At 38.7% G+C, this 25582-nt stretch overlaps 2 protein-coding genes across 5 annotated transcripts; one reads left to right on the forward strand and one right to left on the reverse strand.

The window, feature by feature from the left end:
- Window positions 1-229: 229 nt before the first annotated feature.
- Window positions 230-24282, forward strand: DDX43 (DEAD-box helicase 43). Of its 4 annotated transcripts, none has more exons than XR_014582002.1 (17): window positions 230-682; window positions 1301-1356; window positions 1759-1876; window positions 3208-3315; window positions 3859-3940; window positions 5423-5579; window positions 5675-5793; window positions 6036-6146; window positions 7417-7558; window positions 9440-9540; window positions 10163-10250; window positions 12027-12154; window positions 13616-13725; window positions 14424-14562; window positions 14651-14700; window positions 15411-15498; window positions 16982-17117. XR_014582002.1 is itself a non-coding variant. In XM_083830135.1 (17 exons), the coding sequence occupies exons 1-16, from the start codon at window positions 370-372 to the stop codon at window positions 17087-17089; spliced, it is 1968 nt and encodes a 655-aa protein (XP_083686261.1). In that variant the 5' UTR covers window positions 241-369; the 3' UTR covers window positions 17090-17117; window positions 24151-24282. The 4 variants fall into 4 exon arrangements, 3 of the variants coding, with proteins under 3 accessions (XP_083686261.1, XP_083686260.1, XP_083686262.1); XM_083830135.1 differs by lacking the exon at window positions 14651-14700 and adding an exon at window positions 24151-24282 and having other exon boundaries at window positions 241-682; XM_083830134.1 differs by lacking the exon at window positions 14651-14700 and adding an exon at window positions 17444-18076 and having other exon boundaries at window positions 244-682.
- Window positions 19020-25368, reverse strand: CGAS (cyclic GMP-AMP synthase). The gene is made up of 5 exons (XM_083830141.1): window positions 25202-25368; window positions 24898-25120; window positions 24066-24311; window positions 22599-22701; window positions 19020-20953 (listed from the first exon to the last, which is right to left on the reverse strand). The coding sequence occupies exons 2-5, from the start codon at window positions 25091-25093 to the stop codon at window positions 20611-20613; spliced, it is 888 nt and encodes a 295-aa protein (XP_083686267.1). The 5' UTR covers window positions 25094-25120; window positions 25202-25368; the 3' UTR covers window positions 19020-20610.
- Window positions 25369-25582: the final 214 nt, after the last annotated feature.

Consider the following 25582-nt stretch of genomic DNA (forward strand, 5'->3'; position numbering starts at 1 on the left):
ACACTTGAACAGTCTGCCCAAAGAGGCGGCGGAACCTCTCTGCTCGGGGGCACGCAGAAGCAGCCCACACTAGCCCTGTCAGAGCAGGCGCCTGTCAACCCGCCCAGCGCCACAGGCGCCGCCACAGCCCCCTCGACCACCACCCCCCAACGGCCGCCAACGGCCGCCAACGGCCAACTGAGGGCAGAGCGCTGCGTGGGCGGGTCCTCACCCTCTGCGAGGGCAGCCATAGGTTCTCCCGCCTCCGCTCCGCTCCGAGCAGCCAATCACTGCTCGCAGAGCCCCTCGCTCCTGCCAATCAGCGCGCCCACAGCCTGAAGCTCGGCGAGGCCCGCCACGCGTGCCGCGGGGTCCGCCGGGAGCGCCGCCATGTCGGACTGGGAGGCGAGCAGCGATGAGGAGGTGCCACAGCAGCCGCCATTTTGTGCGGTTGACGCCGCGCCCCTGAGGCAGCCGCCGGCGCCCGCCCGCGCCTCTGTGAAGGGCGCAGGGGGACAAAGGAGCTCTGAGGCGGCAGCCAGGGCTGGGGGAGAAGAGTGGGAGCCTCGAGATGCGGGAAGCTCCCGAGGCGCGGGGCAGGCGGCGCGGTGGCGCCCTCAGGGAGCCGCCAGCGGCAGGTCTCGGGCCGGCACGCCGCCCCTCTGCTTCTTCATCAGCAACGCTCAGGTCGGGGCGCTGATAGGTAATAACGGCCGCACGCCGGCCCCGGGGGGCTTGGGGCGTCCAGGTAAGTGGGTGGGGAGGAGGGGAAGTCCGGCTGTGGAGTGTGGAGGGGTTTGTTGGTGTGGGCAGCCCTCAACGTTGCTGCCGGCCGTGTTCTCTGCCTGAGAAGGGCCACAGGACCCTGCGGCCCATGGCATCTGTCTCCCATGGGCACAATGGGATGCTTGTGTGGGGTAAGGGCTGAATCAGGGAGTTCTTCACTCACTTAAGAGAGCTGAGGTTTTTTACCTTAAACAAGTTGGGCTGATATCCATTTCGTTCAGCCAGCAGATCATAAGTAGCATGAAGCCCCTTTCTGTTCACGTGGAGCAGTGGTGGCTCATTCTTGAGCTGATTTTGCTGCTTTCTCTCTTCATTTGACATGCTTTTGTTTTCCTGTCCCTGTCGGTTGACTGACAAAAAAGCAGCCTGTCTTTTCCTACCAGTTCTGGATCATAAGTTCTTCTGTGTATGATTGTCTGCTGTCTTACAAAGATTTTGGGTTTTGGTCAAAAACAAAATACTTACAGTTAGAACTTAGTTTTGACGGTGTGGCTTGCATTGCAGATATTAGAGATTTTTTTTTTCTTTGTAACAGGTCGAGGAGGAACTAAAATAAGAGAGCTTGAGGACTCTTCGGGTTCTAGGATACAGGTATAGTTTGTTGTGTATCATTCAGGCTAGGGCTCTATCAGGGAAATACTTGCTTTTGCTTCAGTGTAAACCGGAGTTTCTATAGGAAGTTGAAAGAAGTTGCAGTTCACTAATAATTGCTTTTACGAGAACGGGTAAAAAGGAGGATGAATTGAGGGAGTAACTTGACTGTATGTGAAAGTAGGAAAAGTTTACTGTCTTTATGTTTGCATGTTGTTTTTTGTTTTTGTTTTCCCTGAAGTATGCAGGTTTTCTTTTCTTTTTAAAAGGGAATTAAAGAGCTTTTCCTGGGAAGAGAAGTTTAATTTAAAAAAAAAAAATCAAAGATTGTTTTCAGTATGTATTTTTATGTAATGCCTGTCCTTAAAGTATTAAAAACTCAATGAGGTTTTACGAACTCAGGTTGTAAAGGGAGCCTTGGAAGCTGAAGTGAAGATCTTTGGCAGTGCTGCTGTGCAAAATAAAGCCAAGATGTTGATTGATGGTGCAGTCGCAAACTGTGGACAAAACAACACTAGAGGTGGGACTGAGAAATGTAATAAGTGTGTTATGGGGGGGAGGGGGAAAATAAGAGTATAGATTGTCTTTCCATGTATTTGTAGTTTGGTAGCGTGTGTGTATTATTTATGTTGTTAGTATTTTACCAAAGTAAAAGGATTTTAACCTTGATCTTGGATAATGGTATACCACCTTTTTAAAACAGATGTCAGGGACTGTGAGCAGTTTCACTCCTTGAACTGATGGACTTCTGTGAATATCTCTTCTTGGGCATTTCCAACAATTTTAATAAATGTTATATTGCTTGGTTTATTGCATCACAAGTTCAAGCCCCCCCCTCAGAATCCAGATATTTGTTCTAACATAAGTTCTAATGTAGTAGCTGTGCAGTGATGAAATTCAGTAAGCTTTTATAAGCATAGGTTATAAAGCAAACATGCTGATTGCAGCCTGAGACTGACTTGTTAATCCTTTCATGGGAAGTTAGCATTTAAGGTTTAATGTTGCACATCATGCGTCATTTTACTAGCCTTTTGTCTGTTACATGGATGACCGTAATACTGTAATGACTGTATTTTGAGTTATTGCTTCAGTTACTGGTATTTATCTTGCTTAACTGTACAGTAAGCCCTCAGGGGCAAGAACCACATCCAGAGTGGTTGCTCTGAGGCACAGATGAGGAAGAAAAGATCTGAGAATTACGCTCCAGCACTAGAATAAAGAATGGAGTAGTTGTGAGTGCCCCAGAGGTAGACTGGCATGTTTCTTTCAAGAGGCTGGGATTACATAATACTTTCTCTGTGTGTGGCTGTGGTGTTTTCCCCTGTATTTCCTGCTTTTCCACAAATTGTGTTGCCATTTATATCTGCAGTATAAAAATTCTCAAGAGTTGTTGACCTCATCAAAAAAGGGACATAGCGTGTGATTATACTGAAGCTTTATCTTGGTGACATTGGATGCTTTAGAAGTAAAACTTGCTCTTATAGCTGTTGAAAATAACTGTCTGCATATCATCTGCCTGGTTTGTGCTTTTCAGAAGTCCACTGCTCAACAAGTTTTCTTTATAGCTACAGAAGCGGCATTTTGGAACCTGTCTTTTCAACATCTTTAGCTACTTAAAGTAATGCTTCTCTTCTTACCTAAAGTGTATTTGTACAGGTTCTTCTGTCAGTGCTTCAGTCCAAGACCTAAGGAAGAGCTCTCTTTAAGTGCTTTGTGTCTATTCAAAGTCACATAAGAGGTCTTGTAATACAGAAGGAAAAGGTCTATTTGTTTTTCGATTGCACAGATCAAAAGATTGCGTAGATCCAATAGATTGCATCAAACAGCAGTGTTTTGATACTAACTCTACAGGAAAAACCTTGGATGTTATCCAGCCTGAAAATTCACCAAAAAAAGCAGTGATTAACTGGGCCTCTCTTCGAGAAAACAGAGCTAAATATGAGGCTATGAAGTGGGCAGGTTAGTTTTAAAATTTTGATCTTTGCTTGTTTACATGTGATAGATGTGTTGAATGTGCAAATATTTTAAATATTTTCTGGAAGTAACTGGGTTTTTCAGTGTCCAAATTAATTAAGTATTTGCAGTGAAGTGAGCATGTCAGCATTTTTTGGAACAGTCATGGAGGACACTAGTCACTGTGTGAGGGGTCTCTAGTTACTACTAAATTTATATTTTTACGTAAGCCTTTGAAAGTGCTGTAGTTTTGGAGTTGATTGTAGGAGAAATCTGAAAAGTGTTAAAAAATACTATGTATATTCGTAGAAATTATTTTAGAGCTTGAAACATAGGGAAGTGGTGCTTCTGCAGGTATTTAAGGATTTCTGTTCGCCTTCAGTTTTGCTTGAATGACCATGGTCTACCACTGTTTTTGACTAGTCTTCTAGTAAAAGGCATAGAGTATTTGGATTTGGGATTTTCATCTTAAGCTTTAACAGATTTATCCTAAACGTGCAACATTTTTTTTTACTGACTTTTAAGTTTACTTTCTTGTGATTGCTTAAGACTTGCCTCCAATTGAGAAAAACTTCTACAAAGAATCATTGAGGACTGCATCTATGTCACAGAAAGAAGTGGAACTGTGGCGGTAAGATCACTTCTGTAGGGAATCGCACTTGGCAAACTACTTAAGGTATAAAACCTATAGAGTGGGTGGTAAAATACTGAGACAATTTTTAGTGTTAGTGTCTGGTAGTAATTTAGCTCTTAGGAACTATTAGGAATTAAACAATAACTAGCAGATATTTTTCCAAGCAACTAATAATACCTCAACTTAAGGGATTGACCGTTTCTCTGAAGTGTTTTATCTGGTTAACTTTCAGAGGGTGGTAACAATTGAGACCATTCATTGTCTTTTAGATGTTTGTTTGCATTTCATGAGACAGCTTATTCAAGTTTTCTAGGTTCTTCCAAATTGTCGTATTCATGTGGTAACTACCACTTGGCTTCCACTTTTTTTTCCATACATTTTACCATCTTCAGAAGAAATTTCAACATCGATTACTGTTGTTTTTTCTGTCTATCTTGTCTTTACAAGTACATAGAAAAGCAGATCATCTGTTTCAAGTAATCCTGATCGGGCCCTGGTAGTAGTTTCAGAGCTTCTTAGTAGTTCTAATAAAGCTGGTGAATGTCTTTTGATTCATATTAACTTGAAGCACCTTTCATTGTTTTTGCATGGCATCTGTTTTTCTCTTGCGTGCCTCCTGGAGAAACCTTTTTACAATGAGCGAATTGACACCTGTTTCCTTAAGTGTTACTGTCAGAACTAGTCAGGAGCAACAGAACATAGGTTCAGAATATGCACTGAGGAATAGCACTCGTGTTATAAACAAAGGAATGTTTTTCATCTAATCCATTAACTTAAGAAACAAAGGCATTGAAAAAGTGTATCTTTGCAAACATCAGAGCTTGAATTACTCATTGTTTCTGAACCTACTCACACCTTGAAGTAAAACTTGCAGATTGGAATCTTCAGAAGAGGGCTGGAATGAAGATACAATACTGATATACATTTACACCTTAATTGGCTGGGGACCTCAAGACTATTTTGTATGTAGCTTTTTGAGTGCTCTTTTTGGGTGTTACCTTACTGAGCACCTTTTTACTAACCTGTTTCGTTTTTATTTTCTAGAGTACGCAGGGGGCTGCTCTGAAAGTATATCAGGAAGGCTTGAGCCAGAATATAGGGTTCTGACAAAGAAGCTCAACCCATTCCTATGAGTTGTCTTTGGGTATAAGAACTCGTAACAGCTCTTAATTTGTAATACAGTATAACAGGTCTGATATGACCAGCCTGCAGCCCATGTTAATATCCATATATAGCTTCAAATCATTCACACTTAAAGAGTAACTATGAGAATAACTCATGGACTAACCACGAATCCTACAGGAGAGGTTTTTCTGTAGGCTTTCTTGAAAGTTAAAAGAACAGTTATATACAACATAAAGCATTTACTCAATGTTCCAGGCATTTTAGGAAAAAATGTCAGAAAGGCAGAGTCTTTTGTGTTAGCTTTGCTTCTACAGATAGATTTTAAAGCTATTGCACTTCTCTAATTTTATACAGGAAAGAAAATAATAACATAATGTGTGATGACTTAAAAGAAGGCGAAAAGCGTTGCGTTCCCAATCCTGTTTGTAAATTTGAAGATGTATTTGAGGATTATCCTGATATCATGGCTAATATAAGAAAAACTGGTTTTCAGAAACCTACGCCAATTCAGGTACTTGTTCAAAATTCAGGTACTTGTTCAATTTTGATGATGCTAACTGAACCTTAAGAGAAAAATACATTTAAGTATTTGTTGTTTTATGTTAGTCCCAGGCGTGGCCAATCATACTCCAAGGAATTGATCTTATTGGCATAGCACAGACTGGTACCGGGAAGACATTAGCTTACTTAATGCCTGGATTCATTCATTTGGATTCACAACCAATGTAAGGACCATTCACATGTCTGAGTTGTTTGTTTGTGGATACTTCTTTTTCTGAAATGATGGCTATCTAGTAAAAAATAATAAACTTGGAAAACATACCAGACTTAAAACATAAACTCCATTATGTCACAATGACAGGATGCAGCTGTGTACTGAAAGTTTTGAGAACATTATTTAAAAAAGTTTTGATGTCAGATGTTGTCTAGCCTCATACACCCACATTCTAAAGATGCTTTGTTGCAGATCCAGAGATCAACGTGGAGGGCCGGGAATGTTAGTCCTAGCTCCCACTCGAGAGCTAGCACTTCAAGTAGAGGCAGAGTGTTTGAAGTACACATACAAAGGAATTAAAAGGTAACCTTCCTTCTTACTTAAGTAACTTTTTTATCGCTTGGGGCTTATTTCACCTCATAAAATAATTGCATTTGTTAAGGAAAGTCAGGGAAGGGTGCTAAATGAATAGTTCATATTTTGTCAGTTTCTAGGATGCCTGTTTGGCTACTCTCATGATGAAAATCTTAAATATACTGTTGTTTTCTGTGTTGCAACTTCATTGCATCTTGTCCTTTGCATATGGACAGCTGAGCAGTGTCTGGCTGCGGCATGTCATCATGCACCTCCAACCTTTTGACCGTTTTGGTAGCAGCCAGCTGGACTTGCTTCAGTCTGGATGTCTTTCTTGTATTTGAGGCAGGGGTACAAAAACTGGGTATGGTGCTGGAGGTGTGGTCTCATGAGTACCAAATAAAGGGGAATGATGAGTTCTCTCAAGCTGCTGGCTTCCTTCTGTGTAGTACACAGCTGGCTTTCTTTACTCTAGGGTTATGTTGCCAATTGTTCAGTTCCTTGCCCACCCAAGTCTTCTCTGCAGAGTCATCTTCCAGCACGTGGGCCCCCAGCCATGGGGTTCTTCCGCCCCCATCTTGGCTTTTGCTAAACTTCATGAGATTCCTGTCAGCCCAATTTTCCAGCCTTTAGTTGTCCTTCTTAGTAACTGCACTTCTTTTGTAGCACATTAACTGCTTCCCTAGTTTGGTTTCATCCACAAACCTGCTTGTCTTCATTTAAGCTATTAAACAGACATTGCTATATTCTGAAACCTGCTTCTGGGGTTCACTGATAGCCTGGTAGAGCATTCAGTCTTGTAGCCATCAAATATAGAAGTATGTATTCTGCTTCCTTTCTCCCAAAAAAAGTTTAACAGAATGTGTTAAGTTTCTGTGTGAGCCTAAAACCTTACTGAATGCACTGATTGGTTTAACAGCAAAACACAAGACTTCTGAAGGTATTCGTTAGAAAATAATGCATCCTTTTCTAATATTCAACTGGCTTTGGTGTGGATATTTTAAGGTCAACCCAAAATGTGCTTAATAGCCATCTTTCCTTCCTTTCATGATTCCCTCTACTACAGTTTCAGCAGAAAGCTGTTGCTGTGTGTTTGAGGTGGGATCATTCAATGTTGAACCCGTTATTTATGGCGAATCTGTCAGTCGCACCTATTGTATTCCTTCATTTTGATAATGAGGTAATACTTCTGTAATACGAAGCAACGTTGTGGTACTTATTTGAGAGAGATTCAGTTGAACCTTAATACTCTACTTCTGTAAATCATTTTGTTTTTTAGTATTTGCATATATGGTGGCGGGGACCGTAAAGGACAGATAAACATGGTTACCAAAGGTGTGGATATTGTCATTGCTACTCCTGGGAGACTGAATGATCTTCAAATGAACAACTTCATAAATTTGAAGAGCATAACGTACTTGGCAAGTAGCTGATACAGAATAAGTAATGCACCAGCCGGGAAATGGTTGATTTAGTGTGAATTCAGGGTTTACTTTAGCTTCCTTTAAATTTTCTGAATCTTAGTTAAAACACTGAGATCGGTTTTGGAGGGGTGGTTCATGCTCAATGTGATGGTGTTGTAGAAATGGGATATGTTGTAGATATAGGATATTCTCTAGAGGGGGAAAAAAAGGCTTCTAGCACAGTAAGCATTTTAAAGATGATAAATTATTGCCTCATAAATCATATTGGCCATTTCAGAGTTCATCTTACGAAGATCAGTTATTAATAGATGAAATACCTTCACTAAGTTGTCTTTTTACTTTTCTTTTAAACAATGCTAATGACTTAAGTTCTTAGAACTTGTGTGGCGAGAGCCAGTGTCACAAACTGATACCTGAATGTTTGGGTGACCCACTTTTTATCTTAGTGGGAAAACAGCTATGCTAATGTTGTTACAGATCCTTATGTTGTGCTAATGTTGTTACAGATCCTTATGTTTTCATTTCATTCTTGCTTTGTGACACACAATTGATAAGCAGGAGGAAACAAGGCCTGAAAATCTGCTTTCAATACTATATAACATTTGTAATCTTTCTATAACAAGGGAAAGTATAGCCAAACTACAACACACGGCTTTGCAAAGCATAGTGTGAGACTGAAATCAGATGCTTCAATATGTGCACAATACGCTATAGTATGATATTAAGAAAAACAACTATCAAGCTGTAAAGTATGACGTAAAGCAGAAGAAACCATTTGTTGTTATACCACTAGCAGTTGCGTATCTTCAGCAGATTGAAACAAGGACAATATTTTGAAAAGTGGTTAATATCTCATGCCTTTCCCTTTCTGTAAATGCTCTGCTTCTTTAGGTCCCATTTGAAAATGCTCTTTTTTGACTGTTACCTAATATTTTACTTTGTATCTTCTTGTACTTTCTAATATGTCTTCTGTTTCAGCAGTTTCATTGCCAATTCTTAGCCCACAAATAATGTAAACTTGCAGCCTTATTTCACATAAAAGAGAGGAATATTAGATTTCCAAGTTATCACCTTAGATGAAAACACCTTAGATGAAGAATGCTCTTTATTAAAGAGCTTTATTTACGATTTGTATTTAAAGATATTGATGAGCTTTCCGAATGTTCCCCACATGGACTGGGCATTTGCTGGTGTGATGTAATTGTTTCCCAGAGGACTTCAAGGGCCAGAGACTGGGTTATAGCTATAACTTTTGGTGTACATCTTTTTGGTGTTGTTTTTCCCACATTTTCAGAGATGGTTAGAATTAATTATATTTGGATGTAGGCAGTACACAAGGTGAACTGGAAGTATGAGAATTTTGTCATCTTGCCTGACAGAATCAAGCTAGTTCAAACGTTGACTCAGATCAACCAATCAGGTTGCTGTTTATTTGTGATTTCTGAAGAAATTCTGGGAAATTGTCATATGTCCTCTTGCTTGTTTATAGTGCGTATGTCCCTTGAAGATTCCATTCTGTTTTGCCATATTAATTATAAGTTGGTATTCTTTTTTTCAGTAATTTTAGTTGTTTTATTCCCCCCTCCCCCCAAAATCAGTGTTTCAAAAATAATTAAAAAAAAAAAAAACTTAAAGCATGGTCCCTTCTTCGTTGGCTTTGAGTATTCTTAAAGGTGATACAGATTATTCTTGTTCTGCCTGCAAATGAAATGGAAAAGGTTTAAAGAAAACTGAAGAGATGAAACAAGTTGAACAGGCTTTGCAATGAATTAGAGTGGATTCTGAAATTAAAACAGTTACCAGTAAAATTATCTCTTATAAAATGTCTTGCTGAAACGTTACCTAAGGAACTAGACCTAAACACCTTGTTCTAAGCAGGTTTTAGATGAGGCTGACAGAATGTTGGATATGGGATTTGAACCTCAGATAATGAAGATCCTAATAGACGTGCGGCCTGACAGACAAACCGTTATGACAAGGTATGTAAACATAGCAGTACTTAATACTTGAACACCTTAACTTGTTCAGTAACTTTAGGTTTACCTTGGGGAAAAAAAAAGTCAGTTTTATTAAAAATTTTATTAACGTACCAAGGAAATGGTATCATTTTTTTTCCTAATTTTGTATTTGGTGCTAATGAATCTTTTGACAACTTGACTTATATTTCTTCTTCTCTTACTGCTGTTTTACATCAACTGTAGAAACAACTGTGTTCTTCCCAAAAATGAACTATCCAAAAAGGAAGGTGGCCAGGGAATGCTGTTATCATGAGTATTTTGAAATAGAGCTACTGTTTCAGAGAGAAAAAACAGTCTAAAAGCTTGCTAATTAGAAATCATTGAACTACTAAACGCACTTTTGGCTTTATTAGAAAGGATACATAACTGTTACCCATACTTTTAATTTAGGAAGTTAACTTGAAAGCAGATTGTTATTTACTATTAACATCTTGAAGTGATTTCTAAATGCTGTGTGAGCTCACTACTGTTAAAGTATAATCAAATGTCTCACTGGTGTATATAAGAAAAGGGGAGTGATGAAATTAACAAATTGGAGAAGACTTTGCCCTGTATTCTAACGTTTTGTCGTCTTCCCGTTCAGTGCTACTTGGCCTGATGGTGTTCGTCGCCTAGCAAAATCCTATTTGAAAAATCCTATGATTGTATATGTTGGCACTCTTGATTTAGCTGTAAGTTTTCTTGTTCTTTTGTTTTGAAGAAATTACAGTTAAACAAGGATTTCTTTTTACTTGTAACTGTATGTAAGTAAATGCATAAAACCTTAAAATCAATCCAAACTTAAAAATCATTTTATTCTTTTAAAGCTTCATTAAAAGTTTAGAAAGAACCTTAAAAAAAAAAAAAACTGTTTCCATAACAAGATCTAGAAGTCCTAGACTTTCAGTAGAAGTTACAGGGAATAAAGATCAGTGAAATACTTGTTGCATTTGAAAATTGTATTTTGCAGTGCCTCGTGTTTTTGCCTGAACCCTTGTTTTTGCAGCTGCCTTTTCTGTTCAGCGAATTCATGTTCCTTACTTCTCCCTCTGAAGGTCTTTCTTCTCACATGTACAGATCCTCATCCAGATCTGTGTCTCAACTGCTTTCTCAAAGAGAGTAGAAGCTCTGTATTAAACTCCTGGAGGCCACTTGTCTAGGGCAAAAATATATTCATTTCAGTAAGAACTGTCTTTGCAAAACTTAAAATGTATAGATGTAGATGTATGCTAGTCATGCTTGTGCAGCTACCAATAGTTGACTTAAGCAGTTCTTAAGCAGAATTTACAGAAACGTTACTTGTTCCAAGTTCTCCTACATCCTGGCACAGAGATTTGTTTGGTTTTTAAATTACAAAAGTTTCATTTTCAGTTCCACTTTTTAGCCATGGGCAACGAAAAAAATAATATCCAGTATGCTTTTAGACAAGAGGAAAATGTACTTTTCATCTGTTCTGTTGGGAACTATGCTTTTGTCAAAGGACATTACTCGTCAAAGACAGGATTGTCATCTGACAGATAACAGCTGTTGAAGCTCTTGTCTAATGCATTCATCTCTTTCATAGGGGGTCTCTTCAGCTGAAGAGGTGACTTCTGAAGGGGTGGAGGGGGGAGGTTTCCCACATGGAATCTTTTTTTTTTTTAGTGGATTGATTGATCAATTCTTGCCACCACTTTATGATGCAGTGCCACAAGAATGTCCAGACCTTTATGCCACTTAAATAGAATTATAGAATATCCCAAGTTGGAAGGGACCCAAAAGGCTCATTAGGTTCAACACCAGACTCTACCCAGGACCACCCAAAAATGAAACCATCTGTCTGAGAGAGTTAATCCAAGCACTTCTTGAACTCTGGCACGCTTGGCATTGTCCCCACTTCCTTGGGGAGCCCATTCCAGTGTCCAACCACCCCCTCGTTTCCTAATAGCCAATCTGAACCTCTCTTGATACGGCCTCGTGCCATTTCCTCGCACGTAGTATACATCAGATATTCTATGGTAACCTTCAATGGAGTAAAGCTTTTATTAAAAAGTTGTAGTTGGAAGAATTGTCAGTATTGATCACCACAAATAGTTGACAGAACCTTCTTTAAAAGCTTCTTGATTTCAAGATGACAATTGTTCCAACTTGCTCTGGATTGACTTAACATATATTCAAATTATTAATTAAAAAAAAAAAATGCTTCAATCTGCTCTTTGCTAATGTTAGGAATACTTACTTCACTTCACTAGTCTGCTGATCTGTACCCTCTGAATCTTTGCAATAATTTGATAAAACTGCTTAGAGATCAGTTTTATTATTTTACGCAACAAAGAAACAAAAATAAATTTGCATCATTTGAATTCCAAACTGATACGCATTCTAGTTTTTAAAAGGTTTTGTTGTCATATTGCTAGTTTTATTATATGGGAATAAAAACACACTTTTCAAATGTGTTTCTAAGTAAAATCCTTCTTGTTGTTTAACAGGCAGTAAATACAGTAAAACAGAGAGTTGTTGTTACCACCGAGGAGGAGAAGAGAGCTTTCATGAACAGCTTCATTGACTCAATGAAACCAAAAGATAAGGTCATCATTTTTGTGGGAAAGAAACTCATGTATGTAATTATTTCCCTGTATTACTTCTTTTTCTTTCCTACCAGAGGTGTTCTTAGTTCAGATGATTATCAAGTGTAACAGCTCTTGTCAGTAGTTTGCTGGAAATGTTTATGCCTCCAGACTGTTTCCACTAGTACTTCTTACCCTTTTTAATATTAATAGTGGTGGTGGGAAATCTAAATTTCACACGTTTGAAGTAGGTGTTAAGGTTTTTAGTGACATGTCAATATGACTTGATGTTTAATTGCATATGTAGCTGGTGCAGACAAGACCTATTTGTCATTGCACCATACCTGAGCCTTTCTGGTGAATGATGCAAAAATCCCTTTCTGTTTCTTCTTTTGATACAAGAAAGTGAGATAAAACTTCGTAGTTTGGTATCCTCCCATTTCTTGAAGAGCTGGATCTAATTTTACTATATTATGCTTGTAATTTTTCTTTTTTTGTTCTTTAAGAAAATTTTTGCTGCAGATGTGGAGCAGAACCTAAAGCCAAAAGCTTTTTCTCAGGAAAAATTAGTTGTTAAAACAGCTCTTGCCTGTCACTGTTCAGTTTGTTTGTGTAACTGGAAGGTTCTAGGCCTGACAGCAACTACTACCCTTAGGGGCTTTTGTGGAAGGTTTTCCTCTGAATAGATCTAAGCTTTTATGTGAAAGATTCTCTTGAACATTCAGTGTGGGCAACTTCTGATTCTTGCTTCCAGGTGGTAAGTTTTGCTCTTCTAGCTGTTAAGCATGTAAGTAAACTTTGACAGGTGTCTAGAAGGGCTTCAGACTTCTGACTAAAACTGTACTGATGAACAGGTTTTATTTTTTTCTAAAATCAGAAACGCTGTTCTGAGATACTTTACTGATGAAAAAGGAAAAAAATCTAAGGAAGTCTTTGCTTGTGAAGACATTCTTTATGGGAGAGGATTAGCTGATGTGGTAGGAAAAAAAGTCTAACTGCTGAAGTACTGCGTTTCAGCAATCATAAAAACTCAAGTGAATACTTGTATGCATTGCAATCATGGTGGATTTATGTAAAATTGGAAAGCTCTTCCTTGAAGTAACTACAGAGTGATTTTTTTTTTATACTTCAGTTTGTTCATTGTACATACAAGGCACATCGTACCTGGTGACATCTTCTGTACCTTAACAGTGTAGTTGAGTGATATCCTGGTTGAGACTTTTTGGCTGCATAGGTGTCTGTCTTTGCTTTCCAGATTCAGTGTTTCTATCGAAGGTCTCTTCTGGTAAGAAAGACAGAGAAGGGCTTGAAATAAAAACATATAAAGGAATAAAAACCTTGGTTGGGAATATTCTGTGCTTCTTTCTATGCTGTTTTATAATAATGTCACCTGATTTAGGTAGGCTTTTGTCCTGTCTTACACATTCAGATGTCGTTGGCAAATTGGTATCTTTGTTATCAATCTAGATGCTGCATGCTTTCAAAAGAACCATTGTTTTATTTCATCTTAGAGCTGATGACTTAGCAAGTGACTTTGGTCTCCAGGGAATTCCAGTACAGTCTCTTCATGGTAACAGAGAGCAGTGTGATCGAGAACAGGCTTTAGATGACTTCAAGACAGGTAGGCTTATACCTAAACTGACGCTAAACAAGCCAGTACTTTTAAAGTTTATCATGTGCAGAATCTTTTTTTTTTGTGCACTCTCTCTTCACTACAGAAATGAAAAGACTAGAGCTCTGAAGGGTATATGGTTACTTTGTTAATCTGGCACAAAAAAAACAGCAAGCAAAAAGTGATTCCTCATCAATAAAACTTAAAATGTTTAAGAGTTAAATAATTTGTCTTATTTTTTGAAGTCTCCGGTAAATTCAATATGTTAGCCTAAATAACTGTAAATTTAAGTGTCAGATGGTGGAGTTTCTCAGTTCTCTTGATCCAGTAGGATCGATTATACTTTGGGATTATGTGATCAGATGCTAATAAAGCTAAGAATAGTGCTGTGATAAGGATGCCAGATAAACAAATAGTTGTTAAGGCTTCTGTTTTGTTGTGTGTGGTTTTTTTTTGTAATATCAGCTAGACATATTTTTTGGTTTACCTGCACCTTGTTGTTCTACTTGTCATTTTACTAGTATTTCTATTTCACATTTTGGGTGCTTACTTACCAACTAGTATTGAAGCAGCGCAATGTGAGGTGCACCAAGTATGTATTTCCTTTATATGTTGAGAACAGGAGTATTATACACTAGGAAACCAATAGGCTAGAGCGTGTTTTTGTATATTCCATAAAATCAAATTTTCCTTCTGCTCTACTTTAGGCAGAGTCAGAATCCTGGTAGCTACAGACTTAGCATCCCGGGGCCTTGATGTGCATGATATTACTCATGTTTTTAACTTTGACTTCCCTCGTAATATTGAAGAATATGTTCATAGAGTTGGTCGTACTGGAAGAGCAGGGTAAGTGTCTACAAGAAAACAGTAATATCTTATTGATCGATGTCAATATTTTATGCATTGCATAGATGTTTCTCTTGTTAAATTCTAGAGCTGCAAGTGATACAGAATGGGCGAGTGAAGCTTCTAGAATATACCAAAGTATGTTTTATGTTTTGAAATACGTTCATTAAATTTCAAGCAAACAAGCTTTCCAATTTTCTGTTTTTTCAATTAAGTAGTTGGGATTGAAAGATGTTTGAAAACTAATTTAAATGTGGGGAAGACTTAAAGTGGAAAACAGCTTCTGTATAGATATTCTGAAATCATCTTCCTCGTTTGTGTCTTCAGGAGCTGCTGAGTTGTTTAATTTCCTAGGCAGCCAACTGGGGGCAGGAGGGAGGGCAGGCAACTTCAAGTTTTCAGCCTATCATGGTGGTATACCTAGCTAGTCATTAGGACTTTCAAATGCTGCTTTCCCAGACTGGAATAAATGTGATTCATTTCCATGTGTGTGTACATATTTTAATTAAGATCCTAATGTATGTCTCTTCATTCTTAAATATGTTCTTCATGCCAAATTTATTGTCTGCAATACCTAAATTAGTTGTGTCTTTGCTACATTTTATCTAAGTTGCTATATTCTGACCTTTATAAAGTTACTTTGTCATGTGCGTAGCAATTTCTCTAGCCAATTTAACCTAAAAGTTTGTAAATACTGCCTGCAGTTGAATTTCTCTAGCCAATTTAACCTAAAAGTTTGTAAATACTGCCTGCAGTTGAATTTCTTACTGTATATCAATAAGAAAAAAAAATAGCAGCATAGGTATCTCTTGTTTTGAACATCAACATTTATTTTGTTCCTTGTCTAGACGTACTGGGGAGGCAATAACACTTGTCACGAAGAAAGATTGGAAGGTTGCATCTGAACTGATTGATATTCTAGAAAGAGCAAACCAAGTAAGAAAAAACCTTAATGAGTAATATTTATATTGGTTCTGGGTTACCACCTGAAACAATTCACGGTGATAGCCTACTTACACTTTTCTTGATGAGTGTCTGTAGTGTCTTGAGGAAAAAAAACTAGATACTTAAATATCTATTGTCCTGGATTTTACCTTAGAGATATTTCTCAGAAAAGAGCCAGGAAATTCAATAGCAACCTTCTGCATCCAAAGAAAAAGTTACTATCACATGCACCCGTAAAAGTCTGCAGGATAATAGGATTTATTTTATTCCTTTGCATTTTATTCCATTTCTATTTCACTTCTGGACACATGTTCCAGGAACAAACCAGTGTTCGTTTGACAGTATAAATATCAGAAGAAGCTTAACTGCTTTTCAGCTTCTCGTGTACAGTTATCACAACTGTCTACTATTCCAAGCTGTATTTCTTGTAGATGTTTGTAAGTAGTATGAGAAGTAGGAGTAAATTTGACTTCTTTTAAAAGAACCACGCTTCTCTTTATGCTGTCCAGGATATTGGCTGGCTTTCTGGGCTGCAAGCGCCCATTGCCAGCTCATGTTGACCTTTGTATTATCAACACCCCCAGGTCCTTCTCCTCAGGGCTGCCCTCAATCCACTCTCCGCCCAGCCTGTATTTGTGCTTGGCCTGACTTAGGCCCTGACTTATACGCAGCATCTTGCCCTTGGCCTTGTTGAACCTCATGAGGTTCACACAGACCCACCTCTCGAGCCTGTCCAGGTCCCTCTGGATGACATCCCTTCCCTCCAGCGTATCAGCCACACCATTCTGCTTAGTGTCCTCCACAAACTTGCTGAGGGTGCATTTGATCCCACTGTCCACGTCAACAACAAAGATGTTAAACAGCACCAGTCCCAATACCTGAGGAACACCACTCACCATTGGACACATGGACATTGAGCTGTTGACCACAACTCTTCAGTGTGACCATCCAGCCAATTCCTTACCTACCGAGTGGTCCATTCATCAGGTCCACGCCCCTCCGATTAGTCAAGGCTACCATGTGACAGCATGGTATGCTTTGCCTGAGCCTGGGTATATGATGTCAGTTGCTCTTCCCTTTTCCACCAACACTAACCCCACTGTAGAAGGATGACTTGCAATATGCATGCTATTATATCTTAATGGTACTGAAAATGTTTTTCAGCTGTTCATCATTGCTAGATGATGCATTTCTATCTAACACAAATGTTTTAATTAGCTGTTTATAAGTTGCCATTAGATATGGTGATGCTGGCATATTGAAAATTCACATAACACTGCTGATTATTTTTCAGTATATTCTCACGTAACAGACTTTTTAACTACGCATCTCTACAGAAAAGTTAATCTAAAAAGGTGGCAGAAGCCAGATAAATAACAAAATCTAGTTCAGGAACACAAGTTACATATTTTTAAAGTCTAAAAGTTTAGAATTTCTTAAAACTAAGCTTGCTCTTGTGATATGTTCTTATCAGGTAGTTCCTGATGAGCTTATTTCAATGGCAGAAAGATACAAAAAATTTCAAATGGAAAAAGACATGGAACGGGATATACGAAGACCTCAAAGAAAACCCCTGAACTAACTGTAATCCATGGAAGGTACAAAACAAAGTAAGTGATTATAGTTCGTCTTAGCGTTAGCATCTATGCACTTGAATTTAGATTTTTTTCTCAGTTATTTTCTGTATCTGTTCCATTTTAAATAGTGTTTTTTAAAAATGCCTTAGAAAAGAAAAATGGGGTTACATTTATATACAAACAAATCTACTTTTGTGCTTTGACACTATTTTGACTTCAATCTTGGGAAAGTTAATGTTATTTCTTGTGTGATGTGCACAACTTCTAAAGTCATTATATGATGGTTAAAATCAAATATTGTGGGTTTAGTTTTTCAACTGTATGTATTACTAACAAAATCATTTTCCTTTTATTTTCAGAGAACTGGGTTAGTGAATGTAAGCAGTGTTTGTCAGTCTGACTTCAAAATACTGTACTTTCACACTGATATGCCACATCTGCAGGGCATGCAAAAGTATGTCAGAGAATAACTTAACTATTTGAAAACTGCTCTGTTTTCAGTAACTGATGTTTGCCCAAGTGAGTATTTTATTTCCAAGCTAACACTAAAGGTCATTTTTGTTGAGACTTGTCTCAAGCTTTTTTTTTTTTTTTGAGAGAGGTCTGCATTTCCTCCAAATGGGAGAGGGCATAACAAGAAGCATGTATTCATGGCTAGATGAAAAAAGCAGCTTCAGTGTTTCTGCTCTGGGGGGTAATTGTCTAGTTAAGGAAGAAGTGCCCGGTTTACTAGAGTGATGTTAACAAAGTCAATAAAGAGCATCTTAGGGAAATACACCTTTGAAGGTCAGCTTCCTTTCAGATAAAGTTGATTCGTATTTTATGCTTGGAGGTCAGGTTCTGTCCTCGCTACTGTTAATGGTAACGGGGCATGTTTTCACTCTTCGGAAGTTTCTTGGAAGGGGCTATTCCTGTACAAATGATACTTGGTCTGAACTTGTGTTTACTCAGGTCATGTGAGTAACTGGAAAATTAATAAACTGAATCTAGCGAGATGAGTGTTTTAGTAAGGTTATTCTCTAAAAGTTCTTCCCTTTCCTCTTCTTTATTTGTTAATAATTGATGTGAAATCTGGGCTTTATTTTAGCCTGTAGGTATTTTGTCTTCAAAAAGTAGGGTAAAAATACAGACTTGCCTTGGCTCTTTTAAAAACTACATGTTTTTTTTAAAAAAAAAAAAGCAGCTCTAAAATGCTGTGTATTTATCATCTGCAAGATTTTAGTACTAGGAAATGTCATGGTCCTTTTTTCCTAACATAAGAAAACTGACCTGAATTCTGTCCAACTCTGAGTGTGTCAGATTCAGGCTACGTTTTGGTTTTGAAAACCTTTTAAAGGAAGACTCCTTCCTCCTTGATAATGGACTGAAAAGGTAGGTTTTTTCTACAAGAATCTCCACACAGATGTTCATTGGCACAAAACTTCTGTGTTGGATAATGATTGCTTCCCTTCCGAAGTCCAGTGAAAAGGCTAATTTCCAAAGCAATTCTGAAGACTCAGAAGGATGAGTTACTTCAGGAATGTAATATGATTTTGATACTGTATTCTCTTTTTGCTCACTAATGCCAATGATTGCCCTCTGCAGAGCTCTTCGTACACCCATTTGACCTGGAGAAGTAGTTCACTTTTATGTCAAAGTAATTTCAGTGACTTTTACGATTCAGCTTTTTTTTTTCTTTTTGAAAGCAGGAGTGTATTCTGGATGTTCTGCAATGGATTTTAATTTTAAATAAAATTGTCATTTTTCACTTTTAACTATCCTGTCATTGGTGCCTTTATATTTGGGATCATAATTACACCTGTGAAATTGACTATTGCAAATTCTTATATATGTTCCTTGTATAACTTGATAGTTTGCAGGTGAAATCTGCATATGGATAGGGAAGATAAATACAGTTGCAATCAAAAAAGGGGGGGGGGGTGGAAGGTAACTACCTGGCCAGCAGGTGTACAGAGACTCTTACAATGAGCTCGAAGGATTCCATGACACACAAGGACTTAGGAATCTTTGTTTATTAAAGATTGCTACTTTATTATAAATTAACGCAAATCACTACTAGCAATAATACTATGATTAATAAGGGAAAGAGCTTTTATCCATCTCTAATTATATTAGAGTTATTACTAAGGCACAAGTGTTTGTATATATATGTAACAAATACTAAGGATACAGTACTAATTAACAGTAGCAGCAATTAGAAGCAGAAAGGCAATTTGAGGTAGGAAAGTCAGTACTACAGCAGCAGAGTGATATGTATCATCAACCAGAACCCCCAGGTGCCTTTCTGTGAGGCTGCTCTTCAGCCTCATCCCCCAGCTACAAAGGACTACGAAGCTGGTGAAGGGTCTGGAACACAAGTCCTACAAGGAACAGCTGAGGGAACTGGGGTGGTTTAGTCTGGAGAAGAGGAGGCTCAGGGGAGACTTCATTGCTCTCTGCAACTACCTGAAAGGAAAGTAGGGGAGCTGGGCCTCTTCTCACTGGTAACTACTGATAGGACTAGAGGGAATGGCCTCAAGTTCTGCTGGGGAGGTTCAGATAGGAAACTAAGAGACATTCTTTCTCAGAAAGAGCAGTCAGGCATTGGGATGGGTTGCCCAGGGAGGTGGTGCAGTCACCATCCCGGGGGGTGTTTAAGGAAAGGTTGGACGTGGTGCTTACACACATGGCTTAGTGGGTGACCACATGATCTTGAAGGTCTTTTCCAACCTTGAAGATTCTATGCAAACAGATATATCCAGGATTGCCATGTCCCAGGTGCCAAATCTGGCACTTGCTCTTACTGAACTTCATGTGGTTGGTGATTGCCCAGCTCTCTAATCAAGATCTCTCTGCAAGGCCTCTCTACCCTCAAGGGAGCAACAGCTCCTTCTAGCTCCTCCATCATCAGCGAACTCAGTGTGCATGCAAGTCCTGTGTCCAAATCATTTATAAAAACATTGAAGAGAACTGACCCTCTCACTAGAGAAAAGAGGCCAACACCCTCCTCACTGCAGCCTCCTTTCAGGTAGTTGTAGAGTGATGAGGTCTCCCCTCAGAAGTCCTGTCTTCCAGTCCCTTCACCAGCTTCATTGCTCTTCTCCTCACATGCTCAAGCAGCTCAGTTTCTTGTAGGACATATATATGTGTATATTATGTACATATATATGCACCCATCTATGTAATGTAAATATACATAACATATGTACAGGTGTAACAACGGTAACCGAGGAGGGACTGGTATGAGCTATTCAGCCACGCTTCCGGGACGTCCTTCATTCCCAGGCTGTTATTAGGCTGAAGGTCAAGTTCTCAAGCTGGCAGGTGTTTTCTCCTCTGTTTCGCAGTGTCAGGATTTTTCACATTACAGTCAGGTTACCTTCATAACTGTCTCCATCAAATATTAATTAAAATTTCCAGTTTCTTCTAAGGGATTTTGTTTTTCGATAGTATCAAACTACTGAGATGTAGCTTTAGGTGTTAAACATGTTTTACAATATGCAAATCTACATGATTTGCTTTCAGGTAATTACTGTAAATAACTTTTTTAATATTCCTGCTGAAATATTGGGAATCCGTTGTTCAGTTGGTAGTTTATTTGTCTGGAAAGGAAATTGCTGCTTGCTTTGTCATCCAGGCTGAGCAAGTTGTATTGGGGAATAAAAAAGTGCGGCAGCTGAGAATCTTGCAAACAACGCAGAAAATACCCTAGAAAATTCTGAAAACAGTGTTCCAGGTTTTCGTACTGCCAATCTGTGTCATTTGGCCAAATGACACACGAGTGGAAAAAGGCAGTTTTGACATGATAAGAACAAAATTTTTCTAATTCTTTCGCATGTTTCATTTTAAGTTTCTCTAGAAGATACTTCAGAAGTTTGAGACAATCTTTCCTGTTAAATAAATAAGAGCTTATTAGGTACCTTCTACGTAGTCAGTTCTAAACATCTATTTTGGATATTTAAATACACATTATTTATGAAAGAAAATTCCAGCACATTCCAAGTATAAATACAGGCTGGGTGGAGAATGGATTGAGAGCAGCCCTGAGGAGGAGGACCTGGGGGTGTTGGTTGAAAAGCTTGACATGACCTGGCAGTGGGCACTTGCAGCCCAGAAGGCCAGTCATCCTGGGCTGCATCAAAAGCAGCGTGGCCGGCAGGTCAACGGAGGTGATTGTCCCCCTCTGCTCTGCTCTTGTGAGACCCCACCTGGAGTGCTGCATTCAGCTCTGGGGCCCCCAGCACAAAAAAGGGCATGGAAGTATTAGAACGAGCCCAGAGGAGGGCCACAAAGATGATCACTGGGCTGGAGCACCTCTCCTACAAAGACAGGCTGAGGGAGCTGGGGTTGGTCAGAGAGGCTAGACTTAAATTAGATACAGGAAAGAAGTTCTTTTCAATGAGTGTGGTGAGGCACTGAAACAGATTACCCAGAGAAGCTGTGGATGCCCCATCCCTGGAGGTGTTCAAGGCCAGGTTGGATGGGGCTTTGAGCAACCTGGTCTAGTGGGAGGTGTCCCTGCCCCTGGCAGGGGAGTTGGAATAAGATGCATTAAGATCCCTTCCAACCCAAACCATTCTATGATTCTATAAAATAAAAATTCTATTAAATAAAAATATTCTTACTCTAAAGGAATATTTTCAATAAAATTTTAAAATCAGTGCAGCAATAAGGTGGATAACCCTAGAAGTATAATAGAATCGTAGCACTGTGCTTGCATGGTAGTGTCCCTGCTGCAGATACTGCTACCAGTATAACGTGAACTTGGAGCACTGCTGAAGATTAAAGATGGACTTTGAGCTTGGATTTACACTGAAGGCAGCACCACTGCCTTCCTGTGGTACTCTGTGAGTTGAAGAGGTGTAGTTAAATTCATTGCTAGGCAAGGACATAGCATGTCTGATACTACTTATAAAGCAAAGATAAGGAGTTCTGTATTAGTTCTTTTGTGACTTTCTTGATTCTGTGCAGGATAAAATCAAGTAAACTACCAAGTGGTTTTGCCATAAAATAGGTTCTGCAGCTGATGCAGTTTTTTTCTCTTCAGAGAAATGTGGGAACCAGATTTTACTAGAGTGAAAAATCACATTTATTGATCCTGATCCCATTCAGCAGTTCTTTCCTCAACAACATCTAACAAATTGCCTTGCCATGAACTGTAATTTGCTTACAAAGCTCAGAAAGCTGAGTCATCAGATTTTTGAGCTAATTTTTCTAAATAGGACTGACTTTAGGAAAGATTACTTGGCAAGTCAGATCTGTTTGCTTTGAAAGGCAAATCTGGAACATAAATCTGCAATGTGATTTGTTTCCAGCTCTCTTTAAGTAAATGCAAGTCAGACGTTCAACGAGTACCTGCAAGCTTGTACTACTCAAGAACAGTGATGCAAGAATTAATGCTTAAAATTTTTATTCTTGCTCCCTGTTAAGAATAATTACTCCGACACCAAATTCTTAAATGTTAAACTGAAACAGTGCTGGGCAATATTAAGGCTCAAACTAGCTTAAAATAAAATATTACTGTGAAATACCAACCTACAACATTTTGCTCCATCGGTTTCACAGCATGTCTTTATGCTGCCATGGTTGTTCATCATGGCCTTTTCAATATGTGAGAAAGAGAGTCGCCAGGTGTTTCCTAAAGTGGAGTACAAGATTGATAAATGATTACACAGCAGTAAATATGGGTATAACTAGAAAAAAAATAGAAAAAAAAAGACATTTAAAACTGACTGAATTTAAAATATCAACAATTTCTTTGCACCTAAAAAAATAATTCAGCAGTTACTAAAATGAGTTAACTCCTTAATTGCCGAGCACTCCATACATATAGCACTCCAAATAAAATTGTAATGTTACAGGCCCTAGTTAATTGCCTGGATGCTTCCATTATATTCTCAAGGATATTTGGCTTCAGTTTTTAAAATTAAGCTTGATTCTGAACTTTCTGCCATTTGTTGAACATCATATGGGGAATAATTGCACTACTTACAGAAATTTACCACCTCTCAATTTCTGTTCTGTATTATTGGCCTTATTGCTTAACCATTTTGGTTTTGAGTAAACAAATCTTGATGATTGGTTTAAATTTCTTAGTGCAAGTAATCCACTTTTGAGTTTGTCTCTGGTAACTGTTGAAAAGCATTTACTTTTGTTGTTCTGGTAATGTTTCTGAAAACAATGATCAGTACAGCTCAGCCCCTCATTTCTAAAACACCAACACTCGTTTTTGTCTTCCTCACTTAAGTTACAATGTTTCCCTACCTGTTTGGTTTGATTACTATTTGCATTTAATTTTCAATGAGAAAGAGCCCAGTAAAGCAGTGGTGAGCTATTTGGCATTGTTAAGATAGGTATCCTAACTTAAAAAAATACCAAGCTGCCAGAACTCTTTTTGCTGAAAACATCAATTCTCTTAATACAACGCCAAGTTGAGATGTTTCTGCAAACTAATGTAGGCTTGGTGTAACAGTCCTCTAGGAAAAAAAAATAATAATAGCAGTCATGTTGCAGCCATATTAGATTTCAATGAGAAATAATGTATCATGCTAAAAAAGTATAGTTTGCTTCCTGCAGAAGTACAGAACTTCTAAGTGCCCTTTACAGGGATGTTCTCTGTCTTTTTAGAAATCGCCTTAATTTATTTTCCTTATAAATGAGTGGATGTTGCTGTTTAATACAGCACTAGCACACAGGGAAAATACATATGCCTGTATTTGATTTAACAGATTGAATATAATACTGTTAAAATCTGTTACTGTACAGTCTGCAAAGCAGTTTTGTCTTCAGATTTCAGCACAGGACAAGCAGTGTTGCAAATCTGATGTTTTAAAGAGGGGTTTCAAAGATGATCCGGCTACATCCAGGATATATTAAAGGTCTTTGTACCTTGATGGCAGAATACTGAACAGAATTTGGATACCTTTTTTATGACATTTATAAGCGATCGAGTTGTAGAGAAGACATTCCTTAACTTAGGCTTATTGTATGTATTTGAGGTACCTGTTAGAACCTTTTCTTTTTTGTTTTGCTTGGCTACTAAATAAATGGGTTTATTTCTGAGCTCTCTCCTGACTTTTCTTCCTAGCCACCGTTCAATGTTGAGGCCGTCCTGAGTGCTGAGAGGCCAGCTCTGCTGAACTTCCAAAGCCAAGATGATGTCCACTGATATTTCTGCTGAAGACTTTTTGATCAGTAGAGTTATTGCAGGACTTCCAGCCTTCATTCTTTTCACAGTTACTTCCACATCTAGTAACAAAAATATATATATATATTTTTTCATGTTAGAAGAAGCATTTTTTGAAGATAAGGTGTTCACTGAACAGGAATTTATAATCAGTCAAAAGTCTCAGGTGCTTTATCCTATAGGATTTGTGAAATGCATATGGATTTTTAAAACATTAAGGAGGCCAGTTGAGGCCTCCATCTACAAAATCAGGAAAACTTCTCTTGAACTGATGTTGCTTTTTTTTTTTTAAAAGTATTTTTGACGCTATTTGAGATGTCTTCTGTAGACATAGCAATGCTTTCCAATGAACTGTTTCACTATGGAAGACATTTAGACTGAAGTGATTTGGCCATGACATAGCAGAAGGCTTTTCAGAAAAAGAACACCCCAAAAGGGGATACATCTTACAGACAGATATGAAATAGTAATAGCTAATGAGGTAGTTTAATTCATTTTGCTACCAGTTCAGCAAATAGTCCTTTGTATAGGGCAGAGAGGTTCAAAACACGTAGGTTTTGTAGGCAGTGCTACACATGGTATAAGAGACCTTAAGATACAACTGCATTTTTTGCATTGCTGTGTGAAACTTGTTCACTCAGTACTTACCCGTAATGTTTTTTACTTCTTCTTTAATAATTTTTTTTAGTGCTGTACGCATTTTAATGGCTGATAATTTTCCATCTTCGTCTAAAAACCTGTTCAAATACTTTTCCTTTGGATTTCTTTTGAACGTTAGATAATAATAGGCTCCAGTGTCATCACACTCATCTAGCTGAATTCTCGTGACAGGCATTACAAGCATGATATCAAACTCATTTGGCTCAGATATCTGCAAAGTACAAGAACACCGTATTAAATGTGTGACTTAGCCTTTGTTCTCTTCAGGCTTTTACCCTACCTGAGGTTTTACCTGGGAATGCCTTGGTGTGTTTGCCACGTCTGGCGTGAAATAGGAGCTTATTTCTGGCGGACTGGCATTACAGGATTGCTGTGGAGAACAGCAATGTCCTGACGTTACTCCCTTTTTCAACTTACTGAGTTTTTAAGACAGTTTTGGGATTCCTAAACTGCTCTAAGTGCCAGGTGAGTTCTCAGCGGTCTCCCTTTTGCACTCAGGAACCAGCTGCGAGGAAACAAAACGCGTTGCCATGCCTGGAGCTGCGTTGGGAGCCGTCCCCCGGTGCTGAGGGGGGCCGGCCCTGCCGGTCGGGCCCAGCCCCGCGGTCGCGGCCGGCCCGCACCTACCTTGACGCGCTCGTAGTAGCTGCCGGCGCCCAGCCTGCCGATGGAG

Source organism: Anser anser (genome assembly GCF_964211835.1).
Source record: "Anser anser genome assembly, chromosome: 3".
Taxonomy (NCBI): domain Eukaryota; kingdom Metazoa; phylum Chordata; class Aves; order Anseriformes; family Anatidae; genus Anser; species Anser anser.